The sequence below is a fragment of the Mauremys reevesii genome, linkage group 10 (assembly GCF_016161935.1).
Source record: "Mauremys reevesii isolate NIE-2019 linkage group 10, ASM1616193v1, whole genome shotgun sequence".
NCBI lineage: Eukaryota > Metazoa > Chordata > Testudines > Geoemydidae > Mauremys > Mauremys reevesii.
The window spans coordinates 14562499-14588594 of NC_052632.1; the positions used below are offsets into that span (position 1 = coordinate 14562499).

At 46.7% G+C, this 26096-nt stretch overlaps 1 protein-coding gene across 1 annotated transcript in view; it reads left to right on the plus strand.

Annotated features, from left to right (window-relative positions):
• The first annotated feature begins 219 nt into the window (after nucleotides 1-219).
• Nucleotides 220-26096, plus strand: part of ACAN (aggrecan) — a 50891-nt gene continuing 25014 nt past the window's right edge. The window contains exons 1-11 of the mRNA XM_039493418.1: nucleotides 220-274; nucleotides 15400-15476; nucleotides 15965-16348; nucleotides 17782-17956; nucleotides 18706-18833; nucleotides 19497-19790; nucleotides 22109-22570; nucleotides 23155-23329; nucleotides 23783-23910; nucleotides 24042-24335; nucleotides 24770-24952. Of these exons, the coding sequence (XP_039349352.1) occupies nucleotides 15407-15476; nucleotides 15965-16348; nucleotides 17782-17956; nucleotides 18706-18833; nucleotides 19497-19790; nucleotides 22109-22570; nucleotides 23155-23329; nucleotides 23783-23910; nucleotides 24042-24335; nucleotides 24770-24952 (2293 nt within the window). The 5' untranslated portion in view covers nucleotides 220-274; nucleotides 15400-15406. The remainder of the gene's footprint in view (nucleotides 275-15399; nucleotides 15477-15964; nucleotides 16349-17781; nucleotides 17957-18705; nucleotides 18834-19496; nucleotides 19791-22108; nucleotides 22571-23154; nucleotides 23330-23782; nucleotides 23911-24041; nucleotides 24336-24769; nucleotides 24953-26096) is intronic.

Here is a 26096-nt window from a genome sequence, read left to right on the forward strand (position 1 = left end):
GTCCGGGTTGGACTGTGTGTATTTAGTTCTGTCTTAGTGCCAGCCTGGACTAAATGACCTCTTGAGGTCCTTGCCAGCCCTACATTTCTATGATTCCGTAACCCCAAGGCTGCAAGCTTGAGTGACAGGAAGAATAGCAGAATTGTCAACAGTGACGGTGAAAGCAGGCTGGGGAGAGGGATCCAGAGGCCAGATGTGTTCAGGTTTGTCTCTATTTAGTTAAACAGGTGAGACTGGAAGAGATGCAAGCTTGGATGCGGGTGGCAAAGAGCAGGTAAACTGTGGAGACCAAATAGATACAGTTCAAGGAATTTAAAAGCTCCATTGGCAAAGCCTACAGAGTTTGTACAAAGAACAAGCTACATAGTGATGGATTTTTCCCACTTCCCCCTTTTTTAATTAAAAAAAATCCAAGGAAATGAAAACAAACAAACAAACAAACAAGGGATTAACACAATTTGCAGAATGAGAAATCAGGTGCTCAAATATCAGCCAGGCCCCAGAGTTCAGTTTCTCCCTGACATGCTAATTCAGGCATGTTGCACATATGTAGTGTTGTCTTCCTGGGCACGAAGCCCAGTCTTCACCCCTCCCTCGTGCACACTGTCCTCCTTTCTCCTCAGTGCTCCCTTCTCTCGGTGAGCTCCCATCTCTAATCTCCACTTGGATGCTATCTACAGTAGTCTGATTATGAATCAGTGTGTTAGATCTATTTGATTCAGTCTGTAAGCAATTTGGGGCAGGTACCTCGTTCTCCTACAAGTTTGTAGGACACTGTGCCCACCTGGGGTGCTAAATAATGATGATAGGTGAGAGTTGTTGTCTGTCACATCCACCTCACTAATGGACAGAGCAATGAGTGGAATCATTGTGCATGTGACCACAGTTAAGACTTGAACCAGGACCTTTGAGATCTGTAGGCAGCTAGTCTGCTAGACAAGGTGGGTGAGGTAATATCTTTTATTGGACCAACTTCTGTTGGCGAGAGAGACAAGCTTTCGAGTCATACAGAGCTCTTCAGGTCTGGGAAAGGTACCCTGAGTGTCACAGCTACGTGCAAGGTGGAAGAGAGAGTTTAGCATAAGTAGTTAGCACATATTGTAAAGGACCTTTCAAGGTAGAGTCGCCCGTTAACGCCTCTGAAGTCATAGGACAAAAAGAGGGAGTTAGTGGATCACAGATTGTTGTAATAAACCATAAATCCAATGTCTCTGTCCAGTCCATGATTTTTAATGTCTAGCAAAGTTATGCATCTTTTCAAAGTGTTGTGCAGGTTTCCTTTGCGGATGAGGATTGATAGGTCAGATGTATAGTGATCGCTTTGTGAAAAGTGTTCACCTACAGCTGATGTGGTGTTTTCAGCTTTTATCATTTTCCTGTGAGAGTTCATTGGAGAGCGTAGTGATTGTCTGGTTTCACCCGCATAGTTGTTATTGGGATATTTAGTGCACTGGATGAGGTACATCACATGTTGTGATAGACATGTGTAGGATCCATGGATCATATAAGGTGTGTTGTGGGTGGTATTGATCAATGTAGCAGTGGAGCTATGTCTGCAGGTTTTGCATCTGTTGTTCTGGCAAAGTCTGGTGCTGCTTTGAGTTGGTATGACATGGTCTGTGAAGCTTGCTTCTGATGATGAGCTTGGAGAGGTTGGGGGTTATTTTAAGGCCAAAAGAAGGGGGTCAGGAAACAATTCTTTCAGGATGGGGTCCCCATTGAGTTTGGAGTGTAGTTGTTTGATGATTCCCCATGTGGATTCTAGTGTAGGGTGGTAGGTGACAACTAGGGTATGCGGTCAGAGGGGGTTTTATTTCTGTATTGAAGCAGGTTCTCTTGGGGTATTTGGGTGGCCCATTCCATGATGCGATGTACTTCTCTGGTGGAGTATCCTTGTTTGGTGAAGGCTATTCTGAGTGTGTTGAGGTGTGTATCCCAGACGTTCTCCTCGGAGCATATTCGCCGTGGTATCTGAGTGTCTGGCTGTAGATAACAGATTTCTTGGTGTGTTTGATGTGGCTACTGTGTCTACAAAAGCAGGTATGGTGATCCGTGGGTTTCTGGTATATGGTTGTCCAGAGGGTTCCATTGTTGAAGCTGATTGTGCATCCAGGAAGCTGATGCTAGTGTGGGAATGTTAGAGTTTAATGGATGGATGCTGCCGGCAAGCTGAACGTAAGCAGTCACTGGGAGAGGGCAGGAGGTGTGCTGAGCTGTTCTCAGATAGGAATCATTCCCCTGAGAAAGCCATAGAAGTCATGCTGAGCTGGTAGATTTCATGCTGCCATTTGATGTTTTAATGGAAGATACACTAAGAACAAAATTCAAATGAGCAGGTGCCAACTTCCTGGCCATGCCTGCTAATGACACTAGATGACAGTAATGAGATAGGGCCAACTTCACACAGAATGAAGGGCACACGATCTGCTCCGTGTCTCTGTAGTTCCATGGGGAGTGCACTGCACATCTGAGCACTATGGCGGAAGCAGGTGTTATGTACCAGGCAGGAGACTAGGATATTTGGAGACTGTTTGCAAGATTCTTGCTTAACATTAGTTCACTTATGTTAGGTACACGGTGAAACCAGTACAAGAGATCAGTCCTATTAAGCAACCTCCTGTTTTCAGCATCTGCCCCCAAAGTATCCCCATGTGCACAGACTGCAGTCCTATAACACCTCTCTTAGCGGAGCCAGCACTGTTAAACAGCCACTCTTTGTTGGTTTCTTTAGTGGTAGTTTATCACACTGTATCCAGCCATCCCTTTATCTCTCTCGCTATCCACACTACAACTAATGCATCACCTTTAGAGCTAGAGTTCAGCAGATACATGGGTCTGTTAATTAGTGTTTAAAGCACTATTTCCCACTGTTCATTTATTTAACGAGCCATGCTTCTCCAGGGAATATGTTTCCCTGGTGTAGACTCTGCCATTGCCTGATGGTTTGAAACAGTAGGTTGTTCCTAGGAGATTGGCCCTTTGGAGGGGAATACATTGATTTCTCTATATGAAGATTTTTCTGAAATGTTAGAAGTATGTGATGAGATTCTTTAGCAGACTGTGTCTAGTAATAAGCAAAGGAGTTTACATAAGAAAGAAGCCACCAAAACCTTCGTTGAGAGTTCTAACAAAACCAGAACTTTTTTTAGGGTTTCAAAAAAGCCAGTTATATCAGAAACAATTTCCCTCACCAAAGTACCACAGCAAAGATTGTTCTCCCGATACTTCTCCATAGTGTTTTTGTCTTTTATCATTTTCCTGTGTGAGTTCATTGGAAATCTCATGGCAGAACCTATTGTGATGGCATTTCTAGCTTGGTTTACAGACCAGAAAGGTTCAAAAAAGCATCCAGACTTCTAGGTGAGAAATCAAATTTCTCAGCAGTTTTTTGAACACGCTGTTTATCCTCAGTCCGTATCATGGTGCCTCATCACAGTCATAGTTTGGACATCTTATGCCCTGTTCTGGATTGTATCTCCCATGAACAAAACTTCCATTCAGCTGCAATCGTCTTTCTACTTCACAGGGCTGAGCTAAATTCCTAAAGGAGTTCAAAGGCTGTGTAGGTGGTTTGTCAACTGCTTGTTCCACTGTACAGGTCACATAAAGCAGTTGAAAATCAGAATTTTCACCCTGTGGGAAATTCCAGTATTTCAAAATTTGTTTTTGTCCTTGTACAGGATCAGGGCCTATCTTATAGCCCTCTCCTCCTGTTTGGGTTCGAGTTTACACTTGCTAAGCCAGTTTCCTCTCTGGGGAAGTATGTCTGGAGCCCTCTCACAGAATCCAGGGAACCAGTTTCCAGCAGTTAGTTGTTTTGTTTTTTATTTCAAGCCTTCTTAACAAAACAAGATCAAAGCTTCACAGACTCTTCCCTCAAAAGTCTGTGCAGGCCAAGTGGTCCCCTCCCCAAAGCTGTCCCTCACACCCATAAGTTCATCAGTCCAAGCTTCCTGGCTCTCACTTCAGAACCTCAGCGACAACAGGACTTCATACAGTCACCCATTGCGTATTTGGTTCTTGGAGCAGTTCCTCTCTGCAGTTGCTCCGGCCACAGTCCATCTGGCGCACACAGCCACTAGCCCCTCAGCTTTCTGGCAGGTATTGCAGTCCCTCCCCTCCATGTCCTGCTGCCTTCTTTTATGAGGATCAGCCAATTAAGTTGCAGGTCTTTTTCCTAGGAGCAGCGGGAGGAGCTAATCAGCCAGCCAGTCAGCTGCAGGCCTCTGACCCAAGAGCAACGGTGTCCCCTTATACCTTCAGAAGTCCTGAATTAAGATAGAAAGCTGAAACATTAAAACTTTTCATGGAATAGAAAATTTCAATTAATGCTTCATTTTGGGTCAGTTCAGCATTAATCTGTGTCCCTCTGCATTAACACGGTGCCTCATCAGAATTATAGTTTGGATATCTTATGTCCCTGTTCTGGAGTGTATCTCCTATGATGTGCCGTGGTAGTTCAACAAAAGAAGAGACTGTCATGCATCAGAGGAGGTATAGTCCATCAAGAAACCTGGGCCATAGAGGATAATGGAGGCATGAAGAGTTCCAGCAACTCAGATGGAGTTGACCAGACCCAAAACAAAAAAATTCATTTTGATTTTCCCAACAGAAAATCAAAAATTTTAGACAACATCAAGAAATGACATTTTCTATTGAAAAAAATTTTCAACCGAAAATCTCCAACCAGTTCTAGTCTGAAGTCATGGATCTGAGAGCCAAAGTATGTTGGTTTTATTTCAGAGAAAGGAGAATTTTGTGGTATAAGTGACTGCTATCCATCCTGGCTCTAGAGAGAGACGGGGGGCTCATGGTTAGTTGAGTGGACTGGGAATATGGACTCCTCAGTGTTATTCCCATTTCTGTCACTGCCTTGCTGTACAAGTCAGTTCTCTGCTCCATGTCTTAGTCTCCCCAAGAATACAATGGAGATGGTGATCCTTGCCGCAGCCTCCATTGGCCCAGAGCAGCAATCCGCGGCCAGTGGGAGCTGCGATTGACCGGACCTGTGGACAGGGCAGGTAAACACACTGGCCCGGCCCGCCAGGGGCTTTCCCTACACAAGCGGTGACCCCTGTTTGAGAAACCCTGAGCTACATGAATAATGTAGCTAAAGTCAACGTACTCAGGTCTACTTACTGCGGTGTCTTCACTGTGGTGTGTAGATGGGAGACGCTCTCCTGTCGATTCCTATTGTGCTTCTCATTGAGATGGAGTACCGGAGTTGATGCTAGAGCAATCAGTGGTTGATTTATTGCATCTATACTAGAAACAATAAATCGACCCCCACTGGATTGATCGCTGCCCATCAATCCGGCCAGTAGTATAGCCAAGCCCTCAGTTAACTAACTTTTGGGAAGAGTTTTGTAATCCTCAGATGGCACATGCTAGAGAAGAGCAAAGGACAATTACAGTTGCTTGTATTTGGCACCCATGGATGTCCTAGGCTTTGATGGATAAACTAACACGTAGAGAGGGCCAGGAGGCAGATAACTGGAGGCATTTGCCCCAGCCCAACCATTTGCCAATAAGAATTAGATATATGAAGAACACGTTCTTTCTTCAGTTTACAGGGAGAATGATATCCTAATCCTTTGTAATAGCTGGTGGAACAGATAACAGACACTCCCATCACAGGCACACAGGCAGCACAAGGAATTTGAGACCTGGAACCCATGCCAATAATTGAGCAACTCCTGGGGAAAATGAATAGTGAATGAGAGATTTCCTTTATTTACCCCCCTAAATGTTGTAGATGTGTTGTGAGACTCAGCAGGGAAGCCAGGGAGATAGGATTTCCTAAGCATATAGGAAATATATATATTTCTAATAAATGTGTATATACGACACAAGTAGACACAGACATGGGTGATCCTTCTTTCCTGAATCACTGAGCAAGATTTTGAGATAATGACTTGGTCTCCATAGATGACCTGCACTGGGAACCGCAGCACCTCAAGAGTAATTCAGTGCTGATGTTGTATCAAGTGTGAAGAATGCAACTTGTTTCCCACTCATTCCCAGATATATTACACCTTGTTCTTGAATGCTTGAATGGTGGAAACGTTGATGGTGTCCATTGCAGGTGGCAAGGCATTCTGCTCTCTGCTACTAGTTTCACTAGTGATTTGTTGGAAAATTAATGTTAGTGGTTGAGTGGGAGATGTGACGGTGCTGTTGGGGGCCAGAAGGACAGTACGTCTAACCTAATTCTGCTCTCATTCATGCCACTGTGATTCTGGAGTAACTCTGTTAATGTCAGTGGAGTTACACTGGTGTGAGACTGGAGTAAATGGAGAAGAAGGTGGCCCATTGTGTGGTGGGTATGGCCCATGGTAGTTTATATGGGGTTAATATGCATTCAAAAGGAAATCTGCTCCATGCAAATTGTCGGGGTGTGACTCTCCACTCCCTGAAACTTAGCAGTATTAGTTGTTCAGGATTGTGACTGGAATCTCATCCTGGCATCTCACTCCTCAAGTGGGAGCTTGTCCGCCTGGTAAATGGAATGTGAAATCACCGTATCAGTTGCCCTTAACACCCTTCGTTAGTTTGGTGTAAGTCTGTGTGTGGATACGCTTATTTTGGTATAAGATTGCCTTTGGGTTGATTTAATTAAGCTGGTAGTTATAGTTATGTCATATAGAAACAGGGCTCTTATATTGCACTGTGTGTGCATACAGGAACTTAAACTGAAATAACCCAGGGTGTGAATTAGAGCTGATTAGTTATTTGAGTTCCATTTACTGTATAGACAGATGAAAAGAGAAGTGCTAAACCATGTGTTCTTGAGGTGCACAACATTCCTGCCAGTCAGGAGGGAGAGGCCAAGTCCTGCCAGTCCACCGAGCTGTGTATAAGAGAGCCCATGACCACAACAGCAAGGGGTACTCCAGGACAGGAGTGAGATAAGTTGGCTGAGGTGTATGATGAAATCTGCTGCTTTCCTGAGTCCTAAGCAACCCCTCCTTTTCTTGCTACCCTCACTCTAATAGAGTCTCTTTCTGTGCCTCCAATTTGCTGTCTGACGGAGGAGGCTGATGTGGGGAATGTCAGCCCCCATCAAGCTGTGGGCAACACACCGCAGTGACACAATATCACAGTAACCGCTGCCATGTTTCATTCTTGGTTCAAAAAAGACTTTCTTGTCCCAGGAATCACGTCAAAACCGGCCTTGGCGGGAGCAACATCCGAGCAGCCCACTGCATAAAGGGCTTAGTCTCAGAATGGTTTGGAAGCCAGACAGAATGGAATAGTTTTCCTATTTTCTTTACAGCTGAGAAAACACAAAAAGTCACAGGAGCATATTTATTACTATGTTTCTATTCCAAAACTTGCTTTATTTAAAAAAAAAAAAAAAGAAATAAAATTGTTTCTCCCCTCCCCTCCTTTTTTTCTTCCTCCCCTCCCATTTCCTGGAGCAGGGTGGGGTTTGAACAGAAAAGCTCTCAGTCCTGGACAAGAGCTTGTAGCATGGGGAGACAATGGGGAATTTGTTTGTGGAGGTGATGAGGGAGCACTCCATATTCTCCCTGAAACAAAAAGCCACTGACAGTTCTGAAGACTGAAGGAACCTGGGACACCCCATAGATATGTACATGAGGGATCAAAGACCTGATATCCTCCTCTGTCAAGAGGAGGTACATTTTCTTAATTCTCCTTAAGCCTTCATCCAAAGTTTTGCCATCATCATTAAGTCTTGAAAGCAGCTGAACTGTGAGAGTTAGTTGAAATAAACAAGATTGGATGGAGGCAGTTGGTGTTCCCTGGAGAAACTGAGGTACATTCCCTGGAGGGGGAAAAAAGGGAGACTAAATCTTTGAGGGAAGAGAGTGCAAGGCTAAAGTATGGCTGGTTTGGTCTCTTATTAGATGCCTCTTTATATCCAAATTTAAAGAACTATGTTCTCCTGGAAAATGCCGTTATGCCAAAGGCACAAGCTCCTGCCCATGAATGCTGTTTTATTACCAGTCTGAAACCCTACTAAGATTTCTCAGAAGTTTTCCATATCTTTTAATGTGCCTGGGTCAAATCAAAGTATGGGAGCTGTGTGGAATATAGTAGCGTCAGGTGAGTTTTGCTCCGATGTTTTGCAATGAAATGACATTTGTATTGTCATGAAGATGGTGTGTTGCAATGCTGTAACATCAAGATGTGTAATTGTGTCCATTTTGTCCCAGATTTCAAAAGCTGCAGATCTCTGAGTGGGTAACAGGCTCAGAAACAAGAAGGTGTGAAATGAATCCAAGAAAAGAGGGCATTAAGGGTGATTAAAGTAAACTTACTTACTGCAAGGGTGATTAATGTGGAATGGACAACCAAAAGCAGAAGGAGAAACTGCAGATGGGTATAGATTCAAAAGCAAGCTAGAAAAAGACTGGAAAATGCATGACAAAAAGCAAATACATTGGATAGACAGACTGTGTTCTAAATGAGCCACATCTGCCTGCCTTCCTGGGATGTTACTGTGTAAGCATTTCGTTGGATCTAGAACTTTCCTTGCCTCTAAGATGCAATTTTTACTCTCACAAGATTTTCTAGGTCTGTGAAAATCTGGGGAAGGGGGTAGAAAGAGAGAGGGGTTTAAAAAATCCAAAATGCTCAGATTTTTCAAATATGCACTTTTACTTGCAGTCCCCTTGTGACTGTTTGCATACAATCCCTGGTGCATGAGCAGAAACCAGAGGCTGCACACATGTATAAGTCCTTCTTTGAAAAAAATGGGCTTAATATAAAATGGCAATAAACCCAAGTTAAAGTGACAATTGTTCTCCAGGGCAGAAATATCCTGTGCTATCCAATCCTTCTCAGTTCTGGATGGTTTGGAAACTCCGGGTCTTTTTCTCAATTACCTCCAGACTTGGCTGAATTAGGAGATGTGGATACATAAATAAATCCAGTGTAAAATGCTAACCAAGCCTCATTCCATTCTCAGTTAATGCTTAGAAGAGGAAGAATGGCTGGAATTTTGGGTGACTGTTAAGTCTGAATGTTGTTCATCCAGACTGGTTGACCTAGCATGTGCTCCGAGACTCCATGTGGGTAGCAGTGATCCTGTATAACACCTCCTACCTCCTCCTCACCCTCTTTTCCACAAAAGCCAGAAGAAATTGTCTTGCAAACTCCATCTTCCCAGTGTCAATGGATCTGCAGTCTTGCTAAGCACAAACACAGCCTTTAAAGCACTTTAAACGCACCTTGGGGGCTGGAAGATGTTGTTTCCCCATAACACAAACTCTTCTGAGATGCTCAGTACAATCCTGACTCCATTTGTGGCACTGGCTGCCATCAGAAACAATTCTGACCCTTTGCTGGTGCTTGGTAGTTCCTGTCTTCTCAGTATAACCTATTCAGACACCCACCCCCCAAAGTACCCATTCTCAGAATCTCTCTGCCTAGGGGTAAGGTTTTCTACTGGAGGATAATGACACCCACAGGTAATTTGGGTTTGCCTCTAGTGACTAGTGTGAGTTAATAAACTAATTTTCTAGCAGTACAGATACTCAGGAGCATTCAAACTGAGGCATTTATAGAACTTCTGTGTTGCATATTTTACTTCTTATGCATTCTGTGGTAGGCAGCTTAATTATATCCCTAACCCTATGCTAAAATTCATCTTTGTAACACTAACCTTAACCATAATCCTAACTACTAACATTAACCCTGTCTATGACCATAAGAGTAACCGACCCGAACCACAACTTTAACTGTCACCCCCACATTAGCCCTAACCCTCAAATGATGTTTTGTGTACTCAGAGAGGGTAAGAGCCCTGGCAGACTGGGGCAGGGGGGAGCTTTGTAACAGCCCTGTAAAGACGCCTCCAGTTTTCATTTAAAGCATTTTATTTTTGTTTTCAGTCTCTATCCCTTTTCTTTGTGAAAAGCCTTGAAAATGCAACTGAAATGCAGGGGAGAACTGCCCCCCCCCATATCCCAGCCAATGGGAATCCATTTCCTAACTGTCCACCCAACCTATGGCTAGACTCACTCCCCATATGACCAGTCACCACACAACCAGAGGCCACAGAGTCATTTTCCTGCTACAACTGAGCTGCTGTAGAGGGCCACCTAGTGGAGCCTCATTGAGGTCCTGGGGAGGGGCCATTCCCTTCTCTCCTTAACCCCCTCCAGACTCCAGGCCTTTTGCTCTTGGGACAGTCACACAATTAATGGCCACCAAGTGCCTTCCTTTCCTTGAAAGCCCATGATGTATCCTGGCCATAGCAACCACACACCACTGCAGGTTTGCTCAGCATTGTCCTGGAGGGTACCTTCACATGCTGAGGTCTTTAGACAAGGGCCTGTGGTTACAGGAGCGCTCTCTAAAACAGAGATGTTCACCCACTGTCGAGTGCCAGGCACGCTGACATCCCTACAGAAACAAAACAGAATCATAGAATAGTAGAATATAAAATCATCACTGCTAATGATGGCAAATTATCCAGGCAGCACAGAGCAGGGCTTTGTATGAGCTGCAGGATAAGATTTCCCTGCAGTAGTTAGAATAGTGCGAAATGGAGAACATGTTGCAAACATGGCCGTGAGGAATAGGCACCTGATTGAATTTCGCACTGGCGGGGAGTCAGGGCTATGAAGCTGGCAGAATGCACTCCACACACTATTATTCTAATTTGTTTGAACTGCCACTGAGAGAAAGAATTCACTGTCTGTGGGATACTGCGGGGGAGGGGAGATGGAGGGAAGGCGTTTCTTTTTCATGAATAAACCAAACTTGGAAATGTTCCTGTCTTCCCTGCCCTTACGGTATGATGAAATATCCCCCTGTGTGAAGGACCAGCACAAAGCAAAGTGTAGGGTGACCATACCAGGGGCGGCTCTAGACATTTCGCCGCCCCAAGCAGGGCGGCATGTCGCGGGGGGCGCTCTGCCGGTCGCTGGTCCCGCGGCTCCAGTGGACCTCCCGCGGGCGTGCCTGCAGAGGGTGCGCTGGTCCCGCGGCGCCACCAGACCCTCCGCAGGGACGCCTGCGGAAGGTCCACCGGAGCCGCCTGTCGCCCTCCCAGCGACCGGCAGAGCGCCCCCCGCCCCAAGCACGTGCTTGGCGTGCTGGGGTCTGGAACCGCCCCTGGACCATACGCCCCAGTTTGGCTGGGACAGTCCCATTTTTAAGCTCTGCCCCGGGCGTCCTGACTTTTTTGACAAAAATGGGCATTTGTCCCATTTGCTCTTCCCCAACTAATCAGTTGGAAAGAGCAAACGAACAAATGCCCAGTTTACCAAAAAAGTGGAGAAACATTGGGAGGAGGGTCAGCAACATGAGGTGCTGGGCTGAGGGCTCTGGAGTCAGCTCCAGCCCCAGCTGGCACTGGGATCAGTCCAAGCCGCAGCTGCATGCGGAATGGATCTTGGGAGGAAGTCAGACCCAGCACCAGCCGGTGTGGAGGTTGCAGGGAGTGGGGGGCGTCAGCCCCAGCCATGGCAGCACAGGGCTCCGGTACTCAGCTCCAGCTGCGGGGTAGCACAGAGCTGGGGGGGTGGGGGGTCAGCCCCAGACCCAGGCAGTGCTGGGCTTGGGTGGGGAGGTCAGCCATGGGTGGCACACAGCTCAGCACTCGGCCCCTTGGAGCATGGCTGGGGGGTCATCCCCAGCTGTGGGTGGCACGGGGTGCAGTGCTCAGGGGAGGGGGGGTCAGCCCCAGTCCCAGGCAGTGCTGGGCTGGGGAGGGAGGGGGTCAGCCATGGGTGGCACACAGTTCAGGCACTCAGCCCCTTGGAGCTTGGCTGGGGGGTCATCCCCAGCTGTGGGTGGCACGGGGTGCAGAGCTGAGGGGATGGAGGGTCATCCCCAGTACTAGGCAGTGCTGAGCTGGGGGGGTCAGCCATGGGTGGCACACCTTGGAGCTCGTGGGGGTGGGGGTGGTGTCAGCCCCAGCTACAGGTGGCGTAGAGCTCGGGGGGAGGGTCTGCCACAGGCAGCACGGAGCTCGGGGTATGGGGGGTCAGCCATGGGCGGAACAGGGCTCGAGTGCTCAGCCTCAGCTGCGGGCCGCACAGAGCTCAGAGCTGGAAGGGGTCAGTCACGGGCAGTTTGCAGCCTGGGGGCAGGGGGTCAGCCCCAGCCCCTGATGGTGGGGGTGGCTCTGGTAAGTCCTGCAGGTGGGGCAGTGGGGTGGCTCAGGCGATCCCCATCCATATTTTAGGAAATATGGTCACCCTAGCAAAGCGGGACTCCAGGGGTTCATGGGGCTTGTGCTGGCTTTCCATACAGGAATGAATTTCACCCATTCAGAATAATCAGACTCTGCAAATTCCAGCCAGCGCTAGCATGAACCTGCTCTCCTGCTTCATGTCTCACTGGCAATGAATACTGACAGAAACAACTTTTTTGCTACAACTTTTGAGTGCTTGGTGACAATACCAGCCTATAATAGATAAAAGCCCTAGAGGTGTTTTCAGACAGCCAGGGCCCATCATATTTGATTTCTCTGTTTCAGTGCTCTAAGATGCTTCAATTCCAGGTTTCTTCTGCAGAAAAACCCAGACAAAAGGATGCCTGTCTCTTTGCTAATCCAAGGCTATTTATTTTAAATCGTTTTTAGCATAATGCTGGCGGTGCTGAAAGGTACCAGATTTGCTGACTCTGGAGAAGTGACAGCTTGTCTTTAAAGCTAGAACAGGTGCAACGCAAGCTGCGACAGTACGAGTTTCCAAAAGGCTGACCCCACCAATGTGCCTTCTGCCTTGGAGGCCTCCCCCACCACAACACCTGGGGATGATAGGGGAATTCCATCTCCATGGCCCATCCAATCCTTGGCCTCTCTATTGAGTCTGTCATCAAGAGATCCAATTAGTCCCCAAGGCTGCTTACTGTAATTTCATATTTCACACAATGTGCTCACCTACCACGTTAGAAACTGGATTGAGCCCCCTTCTCCCCACTCCCAATTCATTTAATGTACAGTAGATCACCAGAGGGTAACAGCTGTATAGGGTTCACTTCGAGTTGGAAGGTGTCATTTCCAGCCTGAGGAAACATCACCCACACGCGCTCTGATCAAGTTAGCACACTAAAAATAGAAGTACAGCCATAGCAAGGGGCTAGACACCTGAGTACAAGCCCGTCTGAGACACTCAGATGGCTAGCCCCTCCCATCATTCGCTCTGCCTCAGCTAGTCTCCATATCGAGTGCACTAACTTGATCGGAGCTAGTGCAGGTATGTTTCCTGGAGCTAGAATTTACACCTCCAGCTCTCAGTGTGACATAGCCTAAGTCACCGATGACCTGGGCCTTATTAAAACTAGTGACCTATTGGTGAAAGGCTCCCTATTACATAAACAATCTCCTGAGTCATGCTGTCTCCAAGGATTTGTTCTTTCTAACAAACCGGGAATACATTGCCGACATTTGGCTTGAGTTTTTTCCCAGTGCTAAAGTCCTTACCTAGAGACTAGAACTGAGTCTGTCTGCTTTTATGGCTTTGGGTCTAAAGTGGGACTCCAAGCTTCTTGGCGTACAAATAAATAAATAGCAGCCAGCACTGATCTTAAAATGTAACAGTGATGGGTACGTAACTTCAGCAGCCAGAGAGAAACTGGAGTGTTTCCCCATGATACAAATTAATAATCTTACTCCCTGTCTCTTGCTGGTTAACTTTCTACTCAGCCTCTGCATTGCTGTTTGACAAAAGGCCATGGGGTACTGTGCAGACTGAGTAATGGACATCTGATTCTGGGTTTTTTTTAATGTATTTATTTTATGGGGAGCTTTTGGTCATGAATGCTACAAGATAGTTAAAAAAATGTGTCTGAAGTAGTTATTCAGTAGTTATTCATATGACTTTTTGTACTGCCTAGAGCCAGACATAATAAATAATACAAGAGGAAAGATTGAGACGTCTCATACATATTTCAGTCCTACCCTGCAGCACCCACTGCTGTTCCAGTCCTAGACACCCACATGACTCTGCTACTTCTCCTCAGTGTTGTGTGGTAGCCCCTTCCCCACCCCACTCCCCCTGCACATCGGTCCTGACCTCCAACAACCCAAGTATTCCAAATGTGGGCCCACACACATCTCTGCCAATGCACCTCAGCCCTGACCTGTAGCAGCCCCTGCTAGTTCAATGTTTAGCCTCTCTTGAGTAAAGATTTCCAAAGGGTTTAATATTTGGTCACGTAGATAAAGTACCAGGTTGTGACTTATCAACACATTTTATCTTTTGGCTTAAGTAGGATTTGAACTCAGTTCTTCAGAAGTGAAAGCCTAATGGCCTGACTTTATAAGATGTAATTTACATTTTCCCTTGTCCTGTGCCATGCTTTCAAGTATACTAGTTAATGAGCTTTACTACTGAGCCAACAGACATGTTCGCTGTCCCTCATAATGTTCCCTGACTGCAGCCACAGGAACACTAGCTGGGATCCCTCTAGTTCTCAGAAGTCAAACAGCCAGTATTTGGATAGGTGACCACCAGGGAAAACCTAAATGATTCAGTAGGTGGGGTTCTTCCTTTTGGCTCGGTTCTGAATCAGTGCTGCAGTGCAGAGTTAGTGGGTGCTGTGCCATCTTGTGAATGAAACATCAAACACTAGTGGTTATTTAAAATCCCATGGCATTATACACAGGACTAAGGGCATTAACCTGGCTCTCCTGGCCAAATTCCAGTTTGGGTGATTCCATTCTGCCTCCCTTCATTCCTTCTGCTATTTCTGGATACAGGACAGTCCTCCACTGTCTGTCTGAAACTGTTCTGAAGTTGTGAGTTCCCCTGATGAACGGGATCCCTACACAATGTATATGTCATATAGTCCTTACAGTGAAGTGCTAAAGAGGTGTGGAATCCATTTGTATTTAAAGAGGTATAGACTGTAAAGGCAGGATTATTGGTTGTGTTGTGACCTTTAGCCTTTTCACCCTGAAGGGGCCAGACTTCTGCTAGAATAGTTGTACAAATTACATCCAAGCAGCTGGCCAAGGATTCCATGTTGGATTAGTAGAGGAAGGATACTGGTAATGTGAAGAAGCTTCTATTTCGGGTGTTCCAGGCAATGGTGTAGGATTAGGGGGAGAGGACATCTGACCCAGTGGTTGTTGCTGGAATAGATGTAAAACAAATGAGAAACTCCACTGCGAAATTGTCTTTCTGCCCAGAAGTGAAGATCACAAGAGAGAGTGTGAGAATAGAATAATAATGCTACTGACATAATGGGTACCCTTGTTTGGAGCAAGATGCCTTGGGCCTCCCTCTATTAGACAAGGTGTTGCCCTGAAAACTCTCTTTTGTTGCTGGTCATATGTAAAAAAACCCTGTTGGGGTGTGTTTAGGTACTGTAGGTGAATGGGCTTGTTCCCTCTTAAGAGTCCTTGAAGGGTCTCATTCCCTTATGATCATCCAGCAGTAATTAACCCCTGCCTCCCTGTGTTGTTTGTTGCAGGTAAACTATGACCACTTTACTATTAGTGTTTGTGTGTTTGCGAGTCATCACTGCAGCCATTTCTGTGGAAGTTTCAGGTATGTACAGTCGGCGGGACCACTGTTCAGTGCAGTGGACCATACATGTAACAGGTCAACATGCCCCTCACACAGCAGACACGGGCAACTTAACAGGTCTACCTATGAGCTCACTAATTTCACCCATCATTGCCAAGGGCCTCCTCTCTGGGCTGCTGCAACACCATGACTACATGGTGCCATTGCTGTGCTTGGTAGGGTGGGAGATAGTCACAGCTTGTAACCTAGCTCCAAGTCCCCCAACCTGCCTTCAGTGTAATAGCATTATATTCCACCAGGGCTGTTACCAATCCTCAGGGGCTGCTTTAGGAACATCAATTACTTCAAATTATATTTACTAGAATATACCTAAATATATATATTTCCTAATATTGTGGGTGCAGATTTACAAGCTAGATTGAGGCTACTTTGAAAATGTTGATAGTTATGACTGATGTGTGTTATTGATTAATCCTCACTTTGTCTTTCTCCATATTGGGACTGGGCAGATCATGGTAACACACTGAGTGTCAGCATACCTGAACGGTCTCCCCTGCGTGTCATCCTGGGAAACTCTCTGACCATCCCCTGCTACTTCATCGACTCATTGGATCATGTCACCACAGCCCCCTATACGCCTCCTCTGACCCCAAGAATCAAATGGAGCAGACTCTCCAATGGGAAGGAAGTCGTCTTGCTAGTGGCCACAGAGGGGCAAGTTCGAATCAACACTGAGTACAAGGAGGTGATCTCTCTGCCCAACTATCCTGCCATCCCCACCGATGCCACCTTGGAAATCAAAGCGCTGAGGTCCAACGACACTGGGATCTATCGTTGCGAGGTGATGCATGGTATTGAGGACAGCCAGGATACGATAGAGGTCATAGTGAAAGGTGAGGCCATTGTGTCAATATTTCCTCTTGGTGATAGTGTTGATGTTTACATTGGTTTGACTGGGGAGAAAGAGGGAGGAAGAAATCTGACCAGGTGCATTATGAAAAGAAGTGGAGGCATTTTACCCTTTCCATGAGCATGTGGTATCACTCGCTGTCATAGACAGGATGCCAGACTTGATGGATCATTGGTCTGATCTTGTATGTGAGCAGGAGCCAAACAAGATAGACCATTGATTTATTCTAATGTGGGCAGGATCTGGAATGCCATATTAAACAGACCAACAGTGTCACCCAGTGTAGTAGAAGATGGCACCAGTCTGTTCTGATATGGGCAGGAGATGGAACACTGGATGAGATGGGCGGGTGGTGTGATGTGGTGTAGCAGGAAACAGGCTATTGGACCTATGAGATGTTTGGTCTCACCTAGTATGTTAGGAGATGGGATATTTTCCAGATGGCCCGTTGGCCTGTTTTGGGAGAGCCATTCTTATGTTCTTTCAAGAAATGTAAAAGTGGTTTACTTAGCTAATATGTAGACAATATAACACACAATTAACTTTCCCCCAGTTAACATTGTTACTTTCATCAATAAAATTGTGAGTGAGAAGAAGAGCAGCCAAGAAAGAAAGTATGCAAGCGGTTTAACCCTTCTTATGCCATGTCTGAGTATGCATACAGCCACCCACTCCTTTTAAAGGTCACTCTATATGGAATAGTATGACTTAACTACATTTGCAATACATATAACTCTTCAAAACACATTTGCTATAGTATAAAATGTATGTACCATCAGGGCTAGGACCATGCCTTTCTGTGTGTTTGGACAATGCCTGGTGCACTGGAGCCTCAATCCTGATTGGGGCCATTGGCCATTCAAGTCTATAATAAAATAGTACAACATCGTACTGATAACACACAATTAGCCAATTTCCATAGAGTGTTTTTACAATACTGTGCAGTGCCATGCCAGCCACTTTAAATGTCTTGAAAGTTTTGGATCCTTCTGACAGTGATGTATTTGTTGCATTCTGGGATGTTGGTTTACGCTGAAGCTGTCAACATTAAAACACCGGATTTAGATGTAGCATTAGTGTACTCCAGCGTCACAGGAGAAAAGAACCTGGACTGGACAGCAGGTGTGTTCCTGTAGATTTTTCTGTTCACCAAAGGGAGTACATCTAATTCCCCTTAAATTGAAGCCTGGTGGCCTTGGGATGGTGGAATATAGCATGGGGAAGAACAGAGTCTCTTCAGGGCACAGTAGACTACCCACACAATACGAATGATATGTGGCAAACACATGATTTTCTATATGAGATAGAATGCCTTTTCTCTGACTTGCTAACCCCTTTGAAAGGGAAACTGGTGAGGGGCTGGTTCTTCACTGACTGATGTGTGTGTGTGTGTGTGCTGGCGGATGTGTTTTCCAGGAATCGTGTTCCATTACAGAGCCATCTCCACCAGGTACACTTTGGACTTTGAAAAGGCAAAGCAGGCGTGTATCCAGAACAGTGCTGTCATTGCTACCCCTGAACAGCTGCAGGCTGCCTATGACGATGGGTTTGATCAGTGTGATGCCGGCTGGCTGGCTGATCAGACTGTCAGGTAATCAGCTGAAAGAGGGGAAGCAAGGTTGCCAAGAGGGAAGAAAAGAGGGCTATCCAGGCAGTAAGGGGCTGGAAATGGGATACAGGGCCTTTCACATCTAGGTAATTGGTTTAAATCCCATCCCAGGTAAATAATGACTAGCAGTTACCATCTGATAGTCATTTGGTGTGGAATGAGCTGGTGGATCTCAGTCCAATTCCCAGTAGATAGGTGTTCACATCACAAAACCACTCTCACAACTGGCCCCCTTGTTTGGCAGTCACAGCTGAGAAGCTAAGGACTGAATGGCCTAGAGACTTGAGAGTGGTGGTTTAATCCCGGTCCCTACTAGCTCTCTACTTTTGCCCGTGCGAATTGCAGAGATGCTATGCCAAGCTCAACAGATGTGACTGTATTTTGCACATGTCATCTAGCATAGCTCAGAGAAGTCTGAAAACCAGCAACTCCCCGTTTATCAGTATCTTTGGGGGACACCTGAAGGATCTTCTCCCCTCACCTCCAGTGTCAGGAATGGAAGGGAGTAAGTCCACTTCTCCCTCGTCTCCTGTCCAGGAAAAGTTCTGGGGGTTTGGCCTCCCTCCACTTCCTCCCTCCCTCCAGAATGTCAGATCTCAATTCGGATTCTCCACCACCTGTTCAGTTTGTCCTGATGCCTCCTGCACCACAAAGCCATGTGACAGTCATCTTTCTAATGAAGCTTCTGTCTGCTCACTAGACATTTCCTGTGCATGCTCTCTCGCTCTCAGGTACCCAATGCACCATCCCCGGGAGGGTTGCTATGGTGACAAGGACGAGTTTCCTGGAGTGAGGACCTATGGTATTCGGGAGACAGATGAAACATACGATGTTTATTGTTATGCAGAGGAAATGCAAGGTGATCTTGGGTTTCTCCTATGTAATTCTCAAGGGAATGAGCTGGCAGTATCATGAGCATCCTCACTGCAGACAAGGATAAAACAAGAGGCAAAGGAGCTAGAAGTCAGAGACATTTGAGATTCAAAAGCTATGTGAGATCCCATCTAGTCCCACCCTGCCAAGGCTGGATTATTCCCTAAAGCCTATTTTTCTGGGCTTTGTCTACTCATTGATTAAAGCAATGGAGCTCCCGTTATTTACATCAGGGGACGATTCCACATTCTGGTATCTCTCATTAGGAAATGATTTTCACAGGTGCTGACCACCCATGGCTACAACTGAAGTCAATGGGAGCAGTGGGACCATTGAAAACCAGGCCTCAAAATATTCCTTATCTTAATGTCATTGCATGACTCCAAGTAGAACATACACCCCCTTGTTCCACCCTAGAAAATTCCTCTCCCTCTTTGAGGTTTGCACCTTCCTAACATTTGTAGACAGTGATCATATGTGTGTCCCCACCCTGAGTTGTCACTCATCCAAGCTGTACTTATCTAGTGTTTTTAACCTTTCCTTCATCCCACCAGCCCCTAGGGAAGGAAAGAGAAGGGAAGAGAGAGATAGATGGAAGAGGAATTAAACACTACAGTCAGTCCTTGAGTCAATGGTTGTGTGATTGCAGGTGAAGTCTTCTATGCCACCTCTCCAGAGAAGTTCACCTTCCAGGAAGCCACAGAGAAATGCCTGAGTCTCGGGACCCGTTTGGCCACCACAGGAGAGCTGTACCTGGCATGGAAGGGTGGCATGGATGTGTGCAGTGCAGGATGGCTGGCAGACGGCAGCGTTCGGTATCCCATCTCCAAGGCACGTCCCAATTGCGGCGGGAACCTGGTGGGGGTGCGGACAGTGTACCTCCATGTCAATCAGACAGGGTACCCTCACCCCCATTCACGCTACGATGCAATCTGCTACACAGGTGAGTTGCTCTGGTTTTATTGAATTAAGTACAGTGCCTCTGTCAGTACTCATAAGCAGCAGATTCCAGGAGCTGGGTATGGTGCTTCCCAGTCAGAGCTGAATTATCGCACAACCATGGACATTAAACATGAAGAACTCCTGTTAAGTCCCATCTTGTCCAATGCCTGATTGTTTGTCATGCTCTGTTTCCCAGTGCTGTGTCTACTCCTGGTTTTAGTGAGTCAAGAGACAGAACTTCCATAATTTCCCTTGAGAGACCATTCCAGTCTATTCTATAAAAAAAATTAAATTAATAATAATAATAAATAATAATAATAATAGTAATGAATAATAAAAATAGTTAGAACCACAGGGATCACACTAAACTTCCCTCCACTTTTGGTACTTCCTTCAAATACTTGCGGATGGCTATGAGATCCCCTCTTAGTCATGGCAGTGCAGGATTAACTCAAATATTATGGCGATGGCCACCAACATAAGAATCAGATACATCACTTGTCATCTTTCCCCACTGATCATTTCTGTTGTCTGTCTCTGAATGCCTTTGACTCTGGTGCTAGCCCCACCTCAGAATTAACACAGAAGCAGAACAGCTTCTTACTGTTTCACTTAAACAAGAAAAGCAGATGTAAATTTACAGGCACCCAGTACCCAGCAGGCCAGTGCCCCTCCTTTCTTGTCCAAGCAGAGAAAGAAGAGTTCGGAGGGTATGTTAGCATTGCAGTACAACTGAGTGTTCTCAATGGGAGGTGAGTGTGATATGCCTCTGTCCACTCCAGATTGTCAAACACCTTCCAAGTTTGATGGCCCTCCAGGAACCAGGCAGCAAAGATCAAGTGCTTGCATATTAAGTAATTTAATATTATAGATAGGAGAACAGAAAGAAGACAATAGGTCAGCTCCTGAGCAGCAGTGCTTTGATAGTGCCTATGGTAGGGGTCCGTGTGCAAAGACTCCATTTTGCATTTCCTTGGTCCTGGGGTAGCCATTGTGCAAGGCTGGCTGACCTGCACTAATATTGGAGGGTTGCCTAGGCTGCAAATTTTCATAAGGGGCCCAAATTGCAGCCAAGGATCTGCTCGCCATGCCCCTGTCCTGCTATGCCAATTGCCAGCAGCAGGCAAGGAGGGTTGTGTGTGTCTACACCAGATGTTGGAGGTTCAAATTCAAAATGAGTGGGGTTATCTTCCCAGGGCCAGTGAAGCCCACTTTAGGATCAGATTATGCCAGCCATACGGCACAAAGTGGCCTGACCACACCAGCAAATCAGGCCCAACATGTCAGTGCCCCGCAGTCTCTCTCAGGTGCTACTTATTAAACCACTTAATATGACAGATAAGTGTTTGAGCTTTGATGCCTGATTCTTGGAAGCCTCTCGGATCTGTGAGTTCCTGGCGACAATGAACTAGCCGGGTAAAGAAAATGGAATTTGAAATAAACCAACTGAGAAAGCAAAGCAGCATTAGGGTGGAGGTCTGATCGTATTTGTTCGGCAGTGTTCAGTCCTGTTTTCCCAGCTTCCCACGTGCACTGCTCCCCAGCTCAGTCCTGCCTCGAAATAGGACCGGCACAGCACCCCCTTTCTTCTCCCCATTTTGAGCTTTGTATTTTAAGTTCCCTGCTGCTGGCACTAGAGATCACACAAAACTAGATTAGTGTGTGGTGCGCTAGCGGATTAGAGTCAGGAATATAAGGTGGGGGATGGGGGAGAAGGGAGCTCTGACTCCCTAACTCATATGAAAGCTATAGAACATATGGGAAGAAAAACAAGAGACTCCCCTTTTAATTCAATTAAATTCCACTGTCGAGTGTTTTAGAGAGACGAGGCGCAGCGGGAGGGGAAATGGTCAATATTTTACTTCTTAAAAGGTTGAGTTTCACCCTCCAAACAGGGGGCCCCCAGTACCCAGCAGGCCAGTGCCCCACAGGCTCGCTGAGTCCATTTGCAAGATGGAATAGCTCCTAGGGTATCCACATGCTGTCACCCATCGTGGCACCTACTCACATGGTCTATATCTCCCAACACACACATGTCTTGTGCAATAGCATCTCCCCTCAGAACACCTGTACAACTACCCCATTATCTACCCTAGTTCAGATCACATCATCCGGCCCATCTCCCATCACACCCACCCTATCGACTACCCAGGTTCCCATCACAGCCCTCACAACCATCCGATCGCCCTCCCCGTCTCCCTTCAGAGCATCCGCACACCCAGCCCCTTTCTTGAGTGTCCATTCATTGATTTGTTTCCAAAGCTTGGGCCTGTGTCCCTTGGAGACACCAATAAAGGAAACATGTGCCTCTTGTTGTAGACGAGGACTTTTTAGTCCCTGAGAACTTCACCATCCAGACCGTCACCCAAACCGAAGTGGAGATGCCTCTTCCACACAATGTCACAGAGGAGGAAGCCCGAGGCAGCATTGCAACTCTAGAGCCAATCGACTTCACACCCACTGCCTCAGAGCTAGATGAAGGCTTCACAGTGACTCCAGATCTCTTTGCCACTGGTATCACTGCCGAGACAGCTTTCACAGAGGCAGAGAATGTGACTGAAGAGGGAGTCACAGCTGTATGGATGACTCCTGAAGAGGTCACCACCTCGGTCCTGGACACACTTTTCACCAGTTTGGCCCCGGAGGTGAGCTCAGCGAAGGAGGACTTAGGGGTGACTGCCACGCCAGAACTAGAGTCTGCCTCAGTGGAAGAGACGATTGTGCAGGTGACAGCCGCTCCTGCGAGCGGTCTCATTCCCGAGCAGCCCATTTCTCCCACTGGTAAGTCATAGGGACAACAAGAAACCTCGCAATCCATTTCCTCCAGGGCCAGCCACACCGCTGCTTCAGCTGATAAAATTGGAACAATGTCCATCTACCAATGGATTTGGCTCTACTGGGGAAAGTGTGGTTTGGGCAACCCCCACCTTTCCCCTGCCCCTAGAAATTCATGGCAGGAATAGCTATCTGCTTACTGCCAACAGCTCTCCTTCTGTGCTTGGCACAGGAATGGGCAGGGGAGCCTGGAGGGCATCTCATGAGGTTGTAGAATGACCTCCTCTGTCTGAGGATGAAAGCTGCATTGGCCAACACCAGATTCCAATGTTCTGTGTGCACCCCTCTGCAGCTGAAGGGGAGGTCACTGCATTGTGATCATTGAGGGGAGGAAGACCCCCAAGATAAGCCCTCCTTTTATAGCCTCTTTAATAACAGCAGAGACCGGTAAACAAGGGACTTGGCTCAATGTGGCTCCAGAAGGTACTGCTCCTACCAGGTTGGTTTTGAAGGCCCTTCCTGAATATCCATCCAGGGTGCCTGGGGGTCTCCATGTCCATACGTCACTGCTCTCTCCCTTTCCCCACCAGGTGTCGTGTTTCATTACCGACCAGCCACCAGCAGGTATTCCCTCACCTTCACCAAAGCCCAGCAGGCCTGCCTGGATAACAACGCTGTCATTGCCACACCCGAACAACTGCAGGCCGCTTACCAGACTGGCTTTCATCAGTGTGACGCCGGCTGGCTGCGGGATCAGACTGTCAGGTAAGGGGAGGCCAGGTCAGGTCAAGATTACCTGAAAGAAACATTAAGCCATCAAATGGAGTCACTTGGATTACAGACAATTTGCTGCACAGCCCCACATGGACGCAGGACCCAGTGACAGCACAGTAGCACCTGACATGGATAAAACACAGGTCGGACTGTAGCGTAATGTGCTGCTGAATTGTGAACATGTTCCCCACATGTGCCACATTTTCCCATGTTGTGTGTCCATGACATGTTTCTAAATCATACTGATGAAAAGGCCAATACAAGAGTTAGGTATTGCCACCATTATTATTATGATTAAGGACGTTGGGCACCTCTAAATGCTACGTATTGTCATTATTCAATGGAGAGCTTATGTCCCTTCCACAGGAACACTCACCGAGAGTCTTCAATCACAGGGTATGCAGGACCCTCACTGGGGAGGCCCCTTTCTTTCTGTTTTGGCAGATACCCCATTGTGACCCCACGGACTCAATGTGTAGGAGACAAGGACAGCTCCCCAGGCGTGCGGACGTATGGCATGCGCCCAGCTTCTGAGATGTACGACGTGTACTGCTACGTTGACCGACTGAAGGGTATGTTCTCCACATGCCTGTGAGTACGGCTGTTATGGGGTGTGTGCATGTGTGTGTGCAATGTACAGCGGAGGGGCAGAAATATCCATAGTTCTATGTGCCAGTGACTCACACTTGATTTTTATCTCCAGGTGAGGTGTTCTTTGCAACCCAAGCAGATCAGTTCACCCTCCTAGAAGCCCAGGAATACTGTGAGAGCCAGAATGCCACCCTGGCCTCTGTTGGGCAACTCCATGCCGCCTGGAAGCTGGGCCTGGATAGATGCCGTGCTGGCTGGCTTGCTGATGGCAGCATCCGATATCCCATTGTGACCCCACGTCCTGCTTGTGGGGGAGACAAACCTGGTGTGAGAACCATCTACTTGCACCCCAACCAGACGGGATTCCCTGACCCACTGTCAAGGCACCATGCCTTCTGTTTCAGAGGTACTGACCCACTCTTCAGAGCCATCTACCATAGCACATAATGCTGATAGCACAGGGAAAATTCTGCATTCTGTGGGGGAAGGATTTCAAGAGGGAGATGATTACACAAGGGTTCCACTGTATGTTTACCGAAAGGAGCTGTTCCTTCCAAGGACACACAGGGACACCACATGGCTCATTCTTTTGCATTCATTTTACTCTCACAGAATCAGAAAATCTGAGATGGAAACAAGGTATGAAGTCTCCTTTGCTCCTACTTTCTCCAGTCTAATTTAGTCTGTTTATCTCGTATTAAGAGAAATGCCATGTATTTAATTATAGACCGTTCTATGTTGCTTTTCACCCTGGTATTGGGATAGTTTATGGAGCATCATCAGGTTTCTGAGAGAGCCAGTTCTGCCTTAGAAATTCTCTTCAATATCTTTCTGTTCCAGCCCTGCCATCTCTGGACAGGGATGAATTTGTTGAGGAGCAGATAGTAACCCAGGTGATCCCTGGCTTGGAGGAAGTACCCTCTGGGGAGGAGCCAACTGTGGAAACGGAGTTTGCCACTGAACCTGAAAATCAGACGGCGTGGGGAACAGAAGTCTTTCCAACTGACATTTCCTTGCTATCAGGTGAGTCGGGCTGTTCCCTGCACCCAGAAGGGCACTAGACTGGCAAAGGAAATGTTTAGGGGCAAGGGCAATCCAGAAACAAAAATTCTGTGCCCTTACCAAGGAGAATCCCTGTCTGAATCCAGCTGGGGAGTAGCCTGATGAGGGAGGAAGCTTTGAACTGCAGCTCTCTCTTCAGAGAGAGTTGGTTCTCTGGCTCATTAACGCAGATTCACCTCACATGCCCCTTTTAGCCAAGCGGAGCTCTGAGGCCTAGAGCTCAAGCCATCACACCCCCTGGATCACACTGAGTGAAACATGGTATTCCTCATGGACACTACATTATTCACAGGCAACCCAGGGCAAATGAGGATTAATGTGAATGGAGAAAGGCTATTCTGTGACAAGAAAGTGTGGGCTCTTAGCTACTTAGAGCAAATAAAACCTGAGACTCCCAGCTGTTCCAGCTCTGCTTGTGACAAGCTTTTGGGTAAGGGGGCCCGGAGAGGTCAGCTGACCCAACATTTGAGGCATCTTTGGGTTTTTTTAAGCTGTTAGCAAAATCCAGGTAGTTCATTATGGCCCAGATTTTCGAAACTGCACGTACAGAATATGTGCAAACAGTTACCACAAATGCAGGTGTCAATTTTGTACATGCCTTTTTACTCACACAGGTCTGGAAAACTGAGCTCAGACATTTTTTTGTTTTTTAAAACAGATGATTCAGTGCTTCTTTTTAAAATAAAAATAGTCAAAGCCAGCATACTGGACTCATCAGCCAACCCTACACTAGCAAACTAGTGCCAACAGCCCCGCATTCCTGAGCCATCCTCCAAAAATGCATCGATGTGCATGTAAAGAGGGAAAATCAGTCAGGAAACATTTCAATTTCTGGCTTTCAAGGGGGCGGTGCCGCTTTACTGGAAGCAACACTGAGACAAAAACTGCAGGATAGGTTTGGATTTTTTCTTCTTCTATATATTATCAGCAGAAACAGCAGCAGTTTCCATCCACTAGTGGTTGCTGGAATGCTGGCTTTGTTCTGATGATTATCCTTTGGGAATTTGTGTTGCAATTGTACTGTCACAGGAGGTGATAAATTGAACCACTTTTCCAGAGTTATTTGAGATAATCCTCATTAACAGAGTATAGGGGAGGGAGAGCG